The 16,401-nt window shown below is 36.0% G+C and overlaps 1 protein-coding gene across 1 annotated transcript in view; it reads left to right on the top strand.

The window, feature by feature from the left end:
- LOC149537136 (kinesin-like protein) overlaps positions 1-16,401 on the top strand; it is a 100,834-nt gene that overhangs the window by 17,944 nt on the left and 66,489 nt on the right. The window contains exons 2-3 of the mRNA XM_089807203.1: positions 15,961-16,009; positions 16,105-16,156. Of these exons, the coding sequence (XP_089663329.1) occupies positions 15,961-16,009; positions 16,105-16,156 (101 nt within the window). The remainder of the gene's footprint in view (positions 1-15,960; positions 16,010-16,104; positions 16,157-16,401) is intronic.

Below are 16,401 nucleotides of genomic sequence, written 5' to 3'. Positions count from 1 at the left end.
AGACTACCACTTATTTTTGCCTCTTCGTTACCTTAGGATGGACTACATTTATATCTCCCAACTTCAAACATAGGGTGCTCTAGCTTATTTCTGCCTCTTCGAATGTCTTATCATGAAATCTACACTTATATCTCCCAACTTCAGCCTATCAATGGAATGGTGAAGTGGTGGATGAAAAGTGCAAGAAGAAGATAAGGGAACAAACCAAGCAAGAACAAGGAATAGAATCCGCCTTTAAAACCAATCTTCACCTCTAAAAATGAATAGAATTTTATCTTAAATCTGCCTTTACCAATAACCTACTCCTCTTCAAGTTTGGATCAGATTTTAGAAATTTCAATCCTCCTTGCAAATAATGATTCCCTAGCAAAAATTAGAATTTCGACTTCCTTGAAATCACCCACACTTGCCAAAAAATAGGCTTTAAATCACAATGCCTCTTTACCAAAAAAGAATCGCCCAATTCTGGAAGGCGAAATTGTTGCCAAAGATGGAGAAATCAAACTTTAAAAAAAATTGCCCAAGCTGGAAAAAATTAGATCTGCTCCAAAAATTGTCCAAGCAAGAAATTCGCCTCCCTTAGAAGAAAATCACACATCCAAGGAGGAGGAGGAAAAATGAACGAGGAAATAAGAGGGGGGGAAGCCCCTCTTATACCATTTTTTTTGCCTCTCTAAGTGGGCTGACCTGCCTGAAGGGAAAACAAAATTAAATTAGCCCCTTAATTAATGGCCTAGATTTAAATGCAACATTAAAATTACTTAGCCCTATAGTGAAATTGGCCCATTTAATTGTTAATTTTGATAAAAAATTGCAAAATAGAAACAAGGTAAGCCTAGGAGATATCAAAATTTTCATTTAATAATGTTTTGACAATTAAAATATCATTAAAATTGAATTTAGCAAGCCAAAATCAATTTTCAATTCCAAATCACCAATTTCTTTTAACATTTATAAAATCCTCTAGGCAAAATTTCAACCAAATTAATGAGATTTTGCAATTTAATCCAATTTCAATTTATTCTCCTTCTTCTTGGGTAGGATAGGTGTCCGATTCTGATTGGCTACTGTTTTGGTGCCTTCTCATTGGTTGCCACTTTTCTTTTTTTTATTGATCCATTGATGAGGTGGCGTCTTCTCATTGGTCGATGGGGTGGTAACCCTAATTAGGGTTTATGGGATTCAATATGGATCGTTGATTTGGCCTCTTAATCTCTATTGTTGGTTGTAATTCTGGCCCCTATAGAAGGCCATTTGCTCTCATTTGTAAAGGGTTGAAGAAAATTGTTGCTTAGATAATATCAAAATTGCTTCTTTATCATTGTTGTGACTTGCATGGTGATTAAGAACATTTGGTGTTATTGCATGGTTTCTACTTCCAATAGTTAGAGTTAAATTTCATTGAAGTTGTTAAAGTAGATTTTATTTTAGGAAAGTTGTTAAGAGTAAGAGTAGATGGATAGTTGTATGGTGATATTAGTGGATGTTTGATAGAGATCTATAAACTAGGCCACTAGCATCCTAGCGGCTTGTTAGGAAGCCTTGTGTGGTAATCTAGTCTTTTTTCCCTTGAATCATTGTATCTATGGAGGTAGAGCTGCTGGTAAGCTTTCATCAGATTTGATCTCTGTCCATTTGCTAATCTTTCCATTCATAGGAGTAGGAGTAAGGCAGCAAGTAGTTTAGTAGTTGGAGTTCATTTAAGAAGAAAGGAAGTTAGAAGAAGCATCATTGGCAGACATACCCTCCATCATTATCGCCATCAACATCATTTGGCACTCATACTTTACAAAGCCAGACATCATCATCATCACAACGAGAGTTTGACAATCTTTGAATGAACAACGTAAGCCGCCTACGTGATTAACCAGCAAATCACATTAATATAACTGAGTTAGTATCCACAGGTGTAAGGAACATTGGAGTTTTTCTCATGTCTTCATGAGTATTTACTTTTCAAGAGAGGGATTGAGTGTTTGATATTCCATGTCAAGTATTCAATCACTATATGTTATGTAGTGGTACAAAACTGATATCAACAATATGACATTTAATATTAGTCTGAATTTATTCCAGCAGTATTACGCATTCACCTAGTAGTCTTGACGTTGAAATTTGTTAGATCATTTACATCAGTCTGAGAATTCTTGATTGCTGATAATCATTTCCAGATTTTTCCAAAGTCTTCTATATTATTCCAAGTATGAACGTTGATGTTACAAAGCATATTTGATCATGCATTGAATATTCAATAATATTGCAGCCATTGTTTTGCCAATCTTTGTATTTAAATTGCAAAATTCTATATATTATTTTTGCTCCGCATCTTATTCATTTTATTTATTAAAATTGCAAAACTTCACAAAACAAAGCCGAAATAGAAACATTTGCAAGATGTTGAATTGGATAATCTGAGGGGTTATCACAACTAGTCTATCTGTTGTGGGCTTATTGTCATTTATGGTGGTGCAATTTTAGGCGCAATCATACTTTGTGAGCAACATAATTGTCCTTCTTTTTCCTTCTCTACACACTTGGGGAAAAAGGTTACTATTTCACTTTCCTATTTATCTGAAGGGTACATTTTCTCCCTTCGTTGTGTCTTTTATAACATATATCTTTTCTTGCGTAAAATTATTTATTTATGTAAGGATCTTTTTTCAGGAGATTTACATCCCGAGTTTACAACCTTTTCTTTGCTTGAAAGCACATGTCTATTATAAATGACCTTTTCACTTGGGGTGCATAATGTGTTGTCCTTTTCCAAATATTCCCTTACCTAGCAATAGGGAGGGGGTGTATACTTGATCCTCCTTCCTCATTCTCTCTTCCTTTCCAAAAGGTTCAATATACCTTTGATAACTAGTTTCTTCTATAATATGATGTCCTTTTCTGCATGGATTTGTTTGTGTTATGCATGGATTTTCTCTTTTTCAGGAGATTTACATCTCAAGTTTACAATCTTATGCTTGCTTGAAAGTGCATGTCTATTATAAAAGATCTATCACTCAGGGTTTGTAATGGGTTATCTTGTCCTTGCCTGCACCCTTGGCGGACAATGTTTCATTTTTCAAACTCTTAATCCTTTCTAAGGATTCACACTCGCTCGGTGATGTGGTATTCGTTTGTCACATGTTATACTTTCTCACATGGAGTTGTTTTATGTAAGGATCTTCTCCTTTTTAGGAAATTTGCATCTCGTGTTACAACGTTTTTCCTTGCTTGCAAAGCACATGTGTAGCCTAAACAAATACCCTTACTTGGGGGTTTAGAGTGTGTTATCCTTCATCAAGGATACATTTTTCACCTAGTAATAGTGGGGTTTAAAAGGGTGCATCCTTGTTCTCCTCCCCCTCTTTATCTTGAAGATGTTGTCTTTGTTCAAAGACTCCTCTTGAAGCTAGATGTCTTGTAACCAAGATCTCTTCCTTTCAAGGGTCTCTTCCCACTTGTGGATCTCCTTTCACAATTATCTATTCTTTGGTGAACAAGTAGTTTCACTCTTTGCTAAGGTCCCAACACATGTTTTAAGGATGTCTCCTTGTTGTTGGAAGTAGGTATCCTTGTTCTCCTTTCCTTATGATGCCTCCATGGTCCTATGTCACCATCATAAGTAGGGGCACATACATGCAACATCCTTATACATTATACAACCTTATTGATCCCAAAGGAAACTATGCTTTTCTTAGAACTAATTGCTCTTTATGGAAGCACATAGAGACAATGCTTTTCATAAGATTGATCCTGTAAGCCGCCCCTATGTGCAAATTTTTTGAAAGCTTCCCTTGAGCGCAAAATTGTTGAAGCTCCCCCATGTGCAAACATTTCAAGGTAGAAGTGTCTAGCATAACACAATTTGCTAGACCATCGATTCTCCTTCCCTCTTTGTTTAAGATGAGTGAAATTAGCATAACGTAACTTTCTAGCCTTTCCTTCTCTTCTCCCATGGGTCACCTAACATAACACAACTTGCTAGCCTGTTGGATTCATGTTCTCTCTTCCATGCTCTCATAGCTTTGCTAGTGGATTAGATATGGAGTCTTGTTTTGTCTTTGGCATATGCTCTTTCCCTTTCCACATGATCACTTGTGCTCTTGCAATAGCTTTCCAAGCGTGATACTAGTGGTTGAGACATTTACATCGAGGTCTCTTTAGTTAGTTGATTTGAAATCTTAGTAGGCTTTAGGCTTTTGCCTTTCTTTTATGAGTCCTTGCACGTGGATGTATGAGCTAAATTCCCTTGTTTGGAAGCTTGCGACCTTAAAGTTAGTGGTGTCTTATCTCTTTGTGGTTCGTCCATAATCATTTCTCTCTCTCTCTCTCTCTCTCTCTCTTTCTCTCTCTCTCTCTCTCTCTCTCTCCCCAGTGGCACCTCGAATGAAATCTTGGCCCATCAGATAGAAACAATCTTTAGACATGATGTCATCTAGGCGGCGCATTGCTTGGTCTCAACAAAACTTATACAGGGGCAACAAACATACTACCAAGATGAAGAACTTGATGCACTATTGGATAAGCACAGTTTAGTCTTCACTGATATTCCACTTAGCATATCCCCACATTGAGGCTTCAAGCACATCATCGATTAAAGGAAGGAGCCAAACTTTGTTATCACCATGCCCTACCACTACCCTAAGAAATTGAAGGATGAGATAGAGAAGACAATCCAAGAACACCTCGACAATGGATGGATCAAGCCCCACTCTTGTCTCTTTGCGTCTTTGGTAGTGTTGGTGAAGAAGGATGAATCCCTCAAGATGTGTGTGGACTACCATGCATTGAACAAAAATACTATCAATAATAGATACCCCATCACCAAGAATGATGAGTTGTTGGACAAACTACATGGTGCAATCTATTTCTCCAAAATAAATCTCCGCTATAGCTACCATTAAATCTGCATGAGGGAGCAAGGCATGGAGAAGACAACCTTCTGTTACAATTATGGACACCTTGAATTCTTGGTTATATCGTTTGGGTTGACCAATGCTTCAGCCACCTTTCTGCTTCTACATGAACCACATCTTCAACAAGCAGTTGTGCAAGTTTTTGTTGGTGTTCTTGGATGACATACTCATCTACAACAAGACTTGGGAGGAAACATTTGAGACATTTGGGTGAAGTATCGGGGATCATGGAGTTACAATCATTGTTTGCCAAGAGGTCCAAATGTGAGTTTGGGATGATTGAGATATTGTACTTGGGTCATGTCTTCAATGCACAAGGGGTACAAGTACACTAGGAGAAGATATAGGCAAATTCTGGACTGGCCTCCTCCTAAGACTCTCTTTGAGCTGCGTAGATTCTTTGGATTTTGTAGTTATTATAGAAGATTTGCGAAGGGATTTTTACAGCTTGGTGCACCATTGACTGTTCTAACGAAGATGGGATCTTCCTATTGGGATGAGTAGGTGCAACACACCTTTGACAAATTGAAAGAAGTCACGAGTATGTGTCCGATTCTAGCACCACCAGACTTCACTTGCCCCTTTCTCTTGGAGTATAATGCATCCGAAGAAGGCGTTTGAGCAGTGTTGATGCAAGACCATCACCATGTCGCATTTGAGAGCTAAGAGTGCTTGGGAGTGGAACGATTGTACTCCATTTATGACAAGGAGATGCGTGCCATCATGCATGCTTTGGTGAAGTTTCAACAACACCTCGTTGGAGCTAGATTTCTTGTTTGAATAAACCAGAATAGTTTAAGATATTTCCTGGAGCAAAAGGATTTGAACGAGGGGCAATAGAAATGGGTGAGAAAAATCCAAGCATATGGTTTTGATATTGAGTACATGAAGGGCAAGGATAATGTGGCAGCCAATGCCTTGTCAAGAAGACTTGTCATAATGTTCTCTATCACAAATTTCGATTGATTAGAAGACACACTTATTGGTCAAGTACTCCAAGAATACTTTTTGCATGCTAATTGATGGATGGTCAAGTGCAGGATAATAGGTACAAGGTGGTTGATGACATCATTTACAACAAGGGTTGAATCTTTTTGGTACCTTTATCCTAGGTGAAGGAAATAATTTTAAAAGAAATTCATGACTCACCTTTGGTTGGACACCTAGCTGACCTGAAGACCTATACAAAAATTTGGGAAAGGTTCTCTTAGAAGGGCCTTAAGACTGATGCACTGTTGTACATAGGAGATGTCTCCACTTGCCAACAAAGTAAATCTAAGCACACCTTACCAACAAGACTACTTCAACCGTTGCCAATACCTAACTAGAAGTCAGAAAGCATCTTGATAAATTTTATTACAAGGCTTCCTAAAGTGCAAGGGAGAGATTACATCTTTGTTGTAGTCAGTCGATTAACGAAATATGCACTTTGCTTTGCCATTTCTGCAGGATATCAGGTGACTCAAGTGGCCTAGTTGTTTTTCCAGGAGGTGTTTTGACTGCATGGCCCTTAGTAGAACATAGTGAGTGATAAAGGATAGTTGTTTCCCCAACACTTTTTGGATGAGATTATTTTGGTTGGCAAAAATGGAGTTATTACTGAGTACAAGCTACCACCTGCAGATGGATGAATAGACAAAGATCGTGAATAAATGGTTGGAGAGTTACCTTAGGAACTATGTTTGAACACAACATAAAGTGTGGGTCCGTTGGTTGCACCTAGGGGAACACTACTTCAACACTACCTATCACATATCGATAGGTATGTCGCCATTCAAGGCACTTTATAGTTATAAACCTTTGTTGTTTGTAGATTTAGCTTAGGAAACACTTGTGCACTGAGAGCCAAGGACTGGTTAGAAGAAAGTTTTGATATCATGCAGACTCTCAAGGACAACTTATAGAGGGCTCAAAATCAACAGAAGATATATGCCAACCTTCAGAGAGTAGAGCAGAGCTTTGCGGTAGGGGATTTGGTTTACCTCCACCTATAACCATACAAACAATCTCGTCTGAAGAAAATTGGTACTGAGAAGATGAGGCCATGCTTCTATGGACTCTACAAAGTGGTTCAAAGGGTGGGTGAAGTTGCCTATGAACACGAGCTTTTAGAATGAAGTTGGATTTACAATGTTTTTCATGTCTTATGTCTTAAAAAGATAGTCAGTCAACGTGTCATGGTTTATGAGGAACTTTTGCCCATGAAGAAGGAAAGCTTATTTAAGAGCTAGCAAAAATCATTGACATCAAAGAGAAAAAGCTGAGGTCACGCACCATTAAGGACTATCTATTTTGTTGGAAAGATCTACCACTGAAAATGCCACTTGGGAAGGAAAACAGATATTTGGAGCACCCAAGTTTGCAATTGCATGAGGGCAAGCAGTTATTGGGCTAGGAGGACTGTGATGTGTTGGAGTTGATGAAATCCAACTCCGAAGATGCCCAAAATCACCTGCATGCAAAAATCTGTCAAAAAGAAGCCAAGGAGAGAAGAGAGTGGAGCAAGGGAAAAACCCTAAATGGACATGAGAGACCACAAGATATTGCAACACAAGAAAATATGTATTTACAATATGCAAGAAGTGATGATGAAAATACAATGAGGGAGCCCAAATATAAAGAACTCTAGGAATCTCCTAGAAGAAGCTAGAAGACGCTAGGAGATAAGTGTGACAACTAAGCATACATCCACTTGAGGTGGAAAGTCCTCAAACAAGGTGAGAGGATAAGTATGACTTAGGAGAGAACAAACTCCCGTATTGTCAACAACTTATAACTAACTCCTAGACTACAACTAATTAATGAAATGCATTTACCTAAGTAAGCTTAAGTAATAGAATAAATAATTAGTAAATTAATTATTTACTCTAACACCCCCCCTTAAGTGCAACTTAGGGAAATGCCTTAAGCTCACAAGACTAAGATGAAATGAAGAATGTAGAATGGGTCCCAACAACAAGGCCATGTTAGGTACCCATGTACAAATGCAAAAGATGCAACCTCTGAAAACAGGGAAAGAGAGAAAACCACGTGGGAAAAACCCTCCCCCAAAAAGAGGTAAAAACCTAGTGAAGAACTGAAGAAGCCTCCAACTAGGGAAATGTCCTCTAAAATAGGAACAAGGAGTGATCATGAAGAGCATCACTGAAGCATGAAGAGCTGCAAAAATCTGCCATCTGAAAGAAAACTGCAACTGCTGATCTGAAGAACCTCCATGGAAGAAGAAGGCACGAACCGAGCGTGTCTATATGATAGATGATCCATCTCACCGAAATGCATAGGTAGCCAGCCATTGCAATCGCCTTGTATATAGGATCAACCACTGAATACATAGCTCACACTATTGAACCATCGAACCACGAAAGCATTAGAACACCAGCATAACCCCCCCTTAATGCAGATGGGGTGAGATGACAGGCAATTGAAAAGATGGGCCAAAGTCTCCTGCAGACGAACCAAGAATGACGAGAGAGGAAGAGGTACAAACACCTATAAAGACACGGTCACAACGATGCTACATGGGGCTAATGTCGTGGAAGGGACACTCACTTGACAAAGGGAGAATGCTTAAAACAACAAACAACTATCCCCCCCATGGTGCTTTATAAAAATAGTGCATGTACAACTGACTCAAAAACAACGTTCATGAACTCGAAATGCAAAAGTGACACTTTATCTCAGTGCATATACAAAAGTGCTTCAAAATGATAGCTACAATGATCAAAACCAAAAACAAGGAAAAAGCTGACAAAAAAGAAAGTACAGCCTAAAAAAAAAGAAACCATGTTAGGAAAACGATCCTTGGACCTGAAACACTCAAGATATCCATCATATAGCAAAAATGCCAAAAACATGATAGAAAGAGCATGGGCCAAAATCTAAGGAAAAGGACTACATTTTTGAAAAGATGACAAAACCAACTTTCCAAAAATATAATGTTTTAAAAAAATTGACATGGGACGCAAAAGATATGCAAGTTGGAGTCAAAAATAGAACTTCGGACTTCAATTGAAAAAACGGGTTGTAAAACTGCATCAAAACCTAAAAATACCTACACCAATGTCTCCGTCTTGGAACTAGCTTTCCGGTGCTTCTTTCGGATCGGAAAAATACCTCTGTATGCTCAAGTTATGGCCAAAAAACCGCAAGTAGGTCCAAAACTGACCCTAGAGATGTGCAAGCGAGGTATGCTGATGTCATGCTGGCGTTAGCAAATCACGCCATTAAAATTGACGGCCAGTCAGCCATTGGCACAAAAAAGTGCCACGTGGTAGAGAGTGACGTGGCAGGGGCCACATGGCAAAGTGCTACGTGGTGGACCTGCCACGTGTCATACGACAAGTGGTTGTAGAAACCTACGAGGACTGGTGACTGTACTTGAGCTGATTAGGCGTAGAGTTGTCAGAAGTGGTGGGATGATTGTGTAATAGGCGGCGCAGAAGCGGAAACACCCGGTGGAGCAGCAAAATAGAAGTGGCGCCACTGCGGTGGGCGGAGCCGGGGTGGACCATTGGCGGTGGTAGTGCTGGAGCAGACGAAGGGAGGCGCAGCCAGTTGAGGCGGGGCGCAGGCGGCCACTGGGTGGTGCAGTGGTGGCCGCTCGGTGGCCGCTCCAAATTAGATTTTTAAAATTTTTTTTAATGCGCAAATCGTTTGTACAACTGTACGGAAGGGCCCGAGCTAAATTTTTTTTGCCTCTTGAAGCTCTGTCTCCAAAATTGACAAATTTTATTCAGATCCTAGCTGAAAAGTGCCTTCTGAATCCAATGGCAGTGTCCGTTTGGGCTGAAAGTGCTCCAAAAATTCGTTGTTCCCCCAATTTGAAGAAAAATGCACAAACAAACTAGGGTTTGTGACTCCAAATCACGGCTTCAAAAATCCTTCAACGAAGTAGCAGCAGGGAGGCTCTGGTACCATGTTGGAGTTGATGAAATCCAACTTCGGAGACGCCCAAGATCACCTGCATGCGAAAACCTGTCAAAGAGAAGCCAAGGAGAGAAGAGCGTGGAGCAAGGGAAAAACCCTAAACGGACATGAGAGACCACAAGATATTGCAACACAAGAAAATATGTATTTACAATATCCAAGAAGTGATGATGAAAATACAATGAGGGAGCCCAAATATAAAGAGCTCCAGGAATCTCCTAGAAGAAGCTAGAAGACGCTAGGAGATAAGTGTGACAACTAAGCATACATCCACATGAGGTGGAAAGTCCTTGAACAAGGTGAGAGGATAAGTATGACTTAGGAGAGAACAAACTCCCGTATTGTCAACAACTTATAACTAACTCCTAGACTACAACTAATTAATGAAATGCATTTACCTAAGTAAGCTTAAGTAATAGAATAAATAATTAGTAAATTAATTATTTACTCTAACATGATGTTCCCGATATTACAAAATAATTTAATTTAGGATTACTTGTGTATGGCCCTAAAGCTTGATAATAATATCCCTCGGGCCCTTTCAATTTATTAGTTAGTATTGTTTTGGCCATGTTAACACATTTGTATTCTTTCGGAAGTTTCTCAAAACCATATATAAGGCCAAGTTAGTTATTATTGTAGGTATGTAATTTAGATATTTTATTTGTATTTGCAAACTCCAGTTGGAAATTCAACGTTGTCTACCATTTCAAAGGTGAGAGATCTTCCCTATTCTGGCATTCATAGTTTTGGTGATTAACAACCACCTTAGTTTTCTTATTTGTGCAATTTGATGTAATATGAACTATTTTGTGTAGAAACTCTATTTATCCCCACATTTGCGTATCATGTTCTAAGTAAATCTTGATCATGCAAGCATCCATAACTTCTTGACTCTATTTCCATGTGGAAGTGTGTTTGAGTTTGAGCGTGCACAAAGGAAGATTGAAGATACTGCACGAGTGTCATAATCCAGCTGTACGACATCCAGCCAAGGTATGTCATTCAACCACTGTATAGGTGACTCATTGTCATTGCACGATATTGAGACTACCATATGGGTGACTTAGTCAGTGTACGACATCCCAACAACCATACTGTGCCTCCTCACCACCATATAGCAACCCATCATTGTGCAATCAATGACTACCCAATGTATGATCGCCTAGCGGAATAGGAAGTGGGCCCACACTTAATACCGTATTTTCTTGGCATGAGCAGATTGTCATTAGACATAGTCATTTAGAAGGGGTGGATGAGTAGTTATTGTGGGAAATTTGCCTTTGGTACATTACTATAATAATCCCTACAGGTTATCCAATCTACAACTTGCAATTTTTGAATGTTTGATTTTGATTTGCAATTTTAAAATAAAAATTGAACTTTTGGCAGGCAATATAAAATATTCTAGAAATGAAATACAGATGCAATGATTCCTATTGAGGATAATATTTAAATATTTACAATGCTTTTCATTAACCAGTCATACCCAAAGCTCCTCAAGCTTTTATTTTAAAACCTGGAAATTCGTGGTAGCAATGTATGAACCTGTAGATAACAGCTGGCAATAAATATTCAATGTTGCCTTTAAAAATGTGCACTTAAACCCTTGTATCCTTCAATTTGCCATTAATATTCGCAACACCCTTGAATAAATTTCACAAAGCTGCTCATAAATGCTTGAAACCCGACTTAATAATGTCTTTCAACCCATGGGTTTGCAATGAGTGAGCATCAAGTATATGCACAAACCCTTGATATTTCTTTCACAAATCTGCACAATAAAGACCTCTGAATGAGCCTTTCCTTCAGCAATACTTCAGTTGATCTCTCTAAACCTCAAAACTGATAAAAAATGAAGATTAGACAATCTCCAATGCTATTGTACAGCCAAAACCCTTGTTTCAATTGCACAAACACCAAGAACATTCAAGCAAAATCAAATAATCATCTCATAACGAGTTTGATTTTCTTTTTGAAACCCTTAATATCCTCTCAACTCTTAAATGCCTTTAATTCCTTGTTTGAAATCAACTTTTAGGGTTCTAATAAGACTTAATAATAAATCTCATAAAGTGGATGCTCATTCCAACTTAAATGCACCTCTTAATAACTTGACTTTATAGTAAATAGATGTTATTTTATAATAAAGTCATGAAATGCTCTTACTTTATAATTTGACTTTATGATATTAAATCCCCTTTTAATTATAAAGTTGCATGGAGTCAATATAATATTCCCTTAGAATAATTTTTTTTTGGATGGGTAAGAGGCAGAAGCCAAGATTAATTCTTATCATGTGTTGTGATTAATTATTATTATTTGTTAAGCTCAAGTAGACTCGAACCCAAGACCTCCTAGATTAGGGGCTCACAATTTTACCGTTGTGTTGTAGGCTCTTGCCTCCTTTTAAATAATTAATTTTTATTTAAGTAACACTTTAATTATGCCGAGAGGTATATACAATAGGAACAACAAATCCCAACACGAGAATATGCCAAAGGAATATTCAGTGGAAGTAAAAAAGATGTGATGGGAGTTACAAACGAAATTAATTTTTTAAAAATCAATCTAAAATAGCAAATGCCATTTGGCATTCACAAAAATGTTAAAAACCAAATTAAAATATGTAATTTATTTTTTAAAAATCAATCTAAAGTAGCAAATGCCATTTGGCATTCACAAAAACGTTAAAAACCAAATTAAAATATGTAATGCTATTTGACAAGCACAATTATTAACAAATAGAAATAGAAAATAAATTTGATGAGAGTTACAAACGAAATTTATTTTGAAAAATCAATTTAAAACAGCATATGTCATTTGACATTCACAAAAACTTTAAAAACCAAATTAAAATATGCAATGCCATTTAACAATCATAATTATTAACAAATAGAAATAGAAAATAAATTGACAAATGACATATTTAAACTATTAAACTGAAAAGTCAAGTTAAAATAGAAAATGCCAAATGACATTCACAATTTTTTTGAAATACAAACTTAAAATAATTTGTCAAATGACATTCTCAAATAAATAAATAAATAAATAAATAAATAAATATATATATATATATATATATATATATATATATATATATATATATATATATATATATATATATATATATATATATATATATATATATATGTAAGTGATGGAGCACTTGAATAATTATTTAATATAAACTAGTTCTGGGGGCTCCTTAGAGAAAGAGCTAGAAAGAAAACTTTGATTCCTAGGCCGTATACAATAAAAAACTCAAATGAAGATACCCCAATGGGACCCTCCAAATTGAAACTTCTTAAGCAAGCTTTGTGATAGCAGCAACAACAAAAGAGTCAAAGAATAAGGGCATGTTGCACAATCAACATTAAATATTAAACAGATAGAAATCAATATTAAATATGATTTTTCAATTTGCTTTTTTTCTGGAAGTTAGAGAAGAATACAAATAGTCACAAAAGTGTATCCAGGTAGATTTAATAACATATAATTTTAAGATTTAATTATTCCAAACGATTATGATTATAACTAAATTATTATTATTTATTTATAAATATTAATTAAAAAGATATTAGTCCAAAAAGAATAGTAGAAAAATAAAATAAGAAAATAGATACCTCTTTTTTTAATAAATTATAATTAAGATGTTTCTATATTATCTTTTTATTTTTCTATTTGAAATATCATTATACTTAGTTTGAAAAGTAAATATAATAATATAGAACAACTTACTTTTCTAATAATAACAATTTCTAGGCAAGAGCCTATAACACAACGATAAATTGTGCACCTCTTATTTGAGAGGTCTTGGGTTAGAGTCTCCTCGAGCTTAATAAATAATAATAATAAATTGCAACACATAATAATAATTAATCTTGGCTTCAGCCTCTTATTGATAAAAAAAAAAAAAATTAACAATTTCTTGCTTTTTATTATTATTATTTTTTTAATCAGTAAGAGATTGAAGCCAAGATTAATTATTATGTGTTGTGATTAATTAATATTATTATTATTTAAGCTTGAGTAGACTCAAACCCAAGACTTCCAAGATAAGAGTCTCACAATTTACCGGCTCTTGCCTTTCTTGCTTTTTATAATTAATCATAGTTAATGAGTTCTTTGAAAGTAATAGGAATACCATGAATAATAAATTTTGGAGAAAAACAACTCAATATTGAATATACATTTATCATAAGCTCATCGTTAAAGAAAGGGATCATCAATTTTTTTAAAAATATTAATTTATAATCTATTCTATGTAACTATTTTTCAAATATAATTATGTTATATTTTTTGAATTAATCTATTATAATCTTTTATATATAACTCCAGATCTGTGAGACCCTGTAGTGGATCTTCTCGTCAATGACACTTCTCCAACAATTCTTAGTGACAACCCAGTGCTCCTGTTCGCCCTAGTCCGTATCTGTCAGTGCTGGCTTTCTTTCAACCGAGGAAGGACCCTTTGTCCTTGCCTTGGGGCCGAGACCTTTGTTGTTTTCTTTTACTTCTTGTTGGCTCTTTTCTAGACACCGTTTGGTGTTCCTTTGCTCTGCTACTTCTCTGGTTGTATGCTTTCAGTCCCTAGACACTTTTGGTGGTCTTTTGTTGGATATTAATAAATTATCTTATTTCATTAGAAAAGAGTTCATTTACGGAGAAAAAAAGTTGTGTTCTCAAGCACAAATTTTATCAAGTAAATGAACTATTTTGCTTCAAAGCCCATATTCTGTCACATATATAGTATTTTTAAAGGTTATGATAGGCACTGATGATTGGTAAATAATTAATAGGAGTAGTTAATTATCACTCTTAGTGTGGTTATGTAGCTAGCTTGTGTGAGGCTACTAGCGGCTTCATTGTAACTAGTCATTGTGGTTATATAGCAGCTTCTGTTAGAAGTTACTCCAATTGTTGTAGATGTTAATTCTCTGTATGGAGTAATCCATTTTTTTACAAGTGCAAATTTTATGACATTTGTTTACTTACAGATTGCAGTTGTGAGCGCAGCCCATTTTTAGATTGTAGAGGTGTCCCCAACTTTATTTAAGGGCTGCAAGCACAATCACAGCTTTTTGTGCAATTTTCAGTTTCTAGTTCATCATTGCACAATAACTATGCCATCTTTCTCGCTAGGTGATGTATCTATTAATCATTTAGGATAATCTTTTTTCTTGGCAGTAATATACGATATCAAAAGAAACTAGGTGTCTTTGCTTAGAACCAAATCACTGAAATCTATTTGTCATGTCAATTTGAATTGCCTTTTGGAATTGAGTTCATATTTGGTTTGGATTTTCTTCATAATCTGCAATCTATGTTCAAATTTATTATGTCACTTGATTTTACCCTAAGTGCCATATGTGAGTCAATCAAGTCCCATTATTTCAGGCACTTGATTGTAGGATTAGAAAAAATCTATTCTATCTGTTATTTTCCCTTTTATTTGCAACAGAGAATACAACTTGAAAACTGCTTTTTTCAATTTTGTAAACAGATTAATAGATAAACTATACAATAATGATGACAACTTCAAATGTCTTTGACCAATTTGGTTTCTAGGACCTTGGAAATCATCATTAGATGTACAATTTAACATGTCTTTTTGATATTGTTGTACAATGTTTAAATGAAGTTTCTCTTTGCTGTTGTTGCATTCTCTCCAATTGTTGTCATCCCTATGAGTTGCCTAGATAATGCAATCCTCATGTTTTTCTTTGTTCCTCTATTCTATTGCATAGTCTCTAGAATGTCCTACAAAGGAAGAAGACATACATGATGGTAGATGCTCATATGCATATGGATGCATTATACACGAGACATGAACTTCTTTCTAGTAGCATATACAGTACTCCTCAGGATAGTTTGTTTCTGTAAAAACATGCAAGAATCGGAGTCAGAGTCTAAGGGTTCGTTCCAAGGAATTCATTCCTTATCATCTTAATGCATACAATTTGTGTGGAAGCACATCGAGCCTTTTATTTCCTTGTGTAAGTAGAGAAAGAAGATTCCTGAACTAGGATAAACATGAAAGCTATAAGCTTTTCAATTTTTTTTCAGTTCTTGATGTTGGTTATGCAATTCTAAGGCATGCATTTATATGTTTTATGGTTTACAGGGTGCTTTCCCTTGAAGATGAAGTTTTCAATGCTGTAATGCTAGCTAAGGTACCATATATCTTTCCAGTAATAGCTTGCTTTGGTTCTGAAAAATGTAAAATAAATTTTCTTTCTTACTTCATAACTACACTTTTCAATGGCAGAAATTTGGTCCTGATGTACGTGAGGGAAGACGTAGGCAATTCAACTATATAGGTTAGCAATCACAACCAAAGCTTCTTATGAGCACCTCCCTTAGTGCACAGAAGTATACTTTCTCATAGACACAGATTAAAAGACTTTGCTGATGGCTGAATTTTAATATTGTACATATATGTATTTTCAGTTATACTTCACATTTCAGAGGCATATGGTGCTAAAGGCTATCTAAGTACAGATTTTAATGTTCCCATTTCCTTTAAAATTAAGAAAGTTTTCGCTGGCAGAGTTTGTAATGTCGC

Source organism: Cupressus sempervirens, chromosome 10 (assembly GCF_028749045.1).
Source record: "Cupressus sempervirens isolate cs-2001-9-10 chromosome 10, ASM2874904v1, whole genome shotgun sequence".
NCBI classification, from domain to species: Eukaryota; Viridiplantae; Streptophyta; class Pinopsida; order Cupressales; family Cupressaceae; genus Cupressus; species Cupressus sempervirens.
The sequence above is the reverse complement of the archived record's forward strand: the minus strand, read 5'-3'. Positions and strand labels throughout refer to the sequence as shown.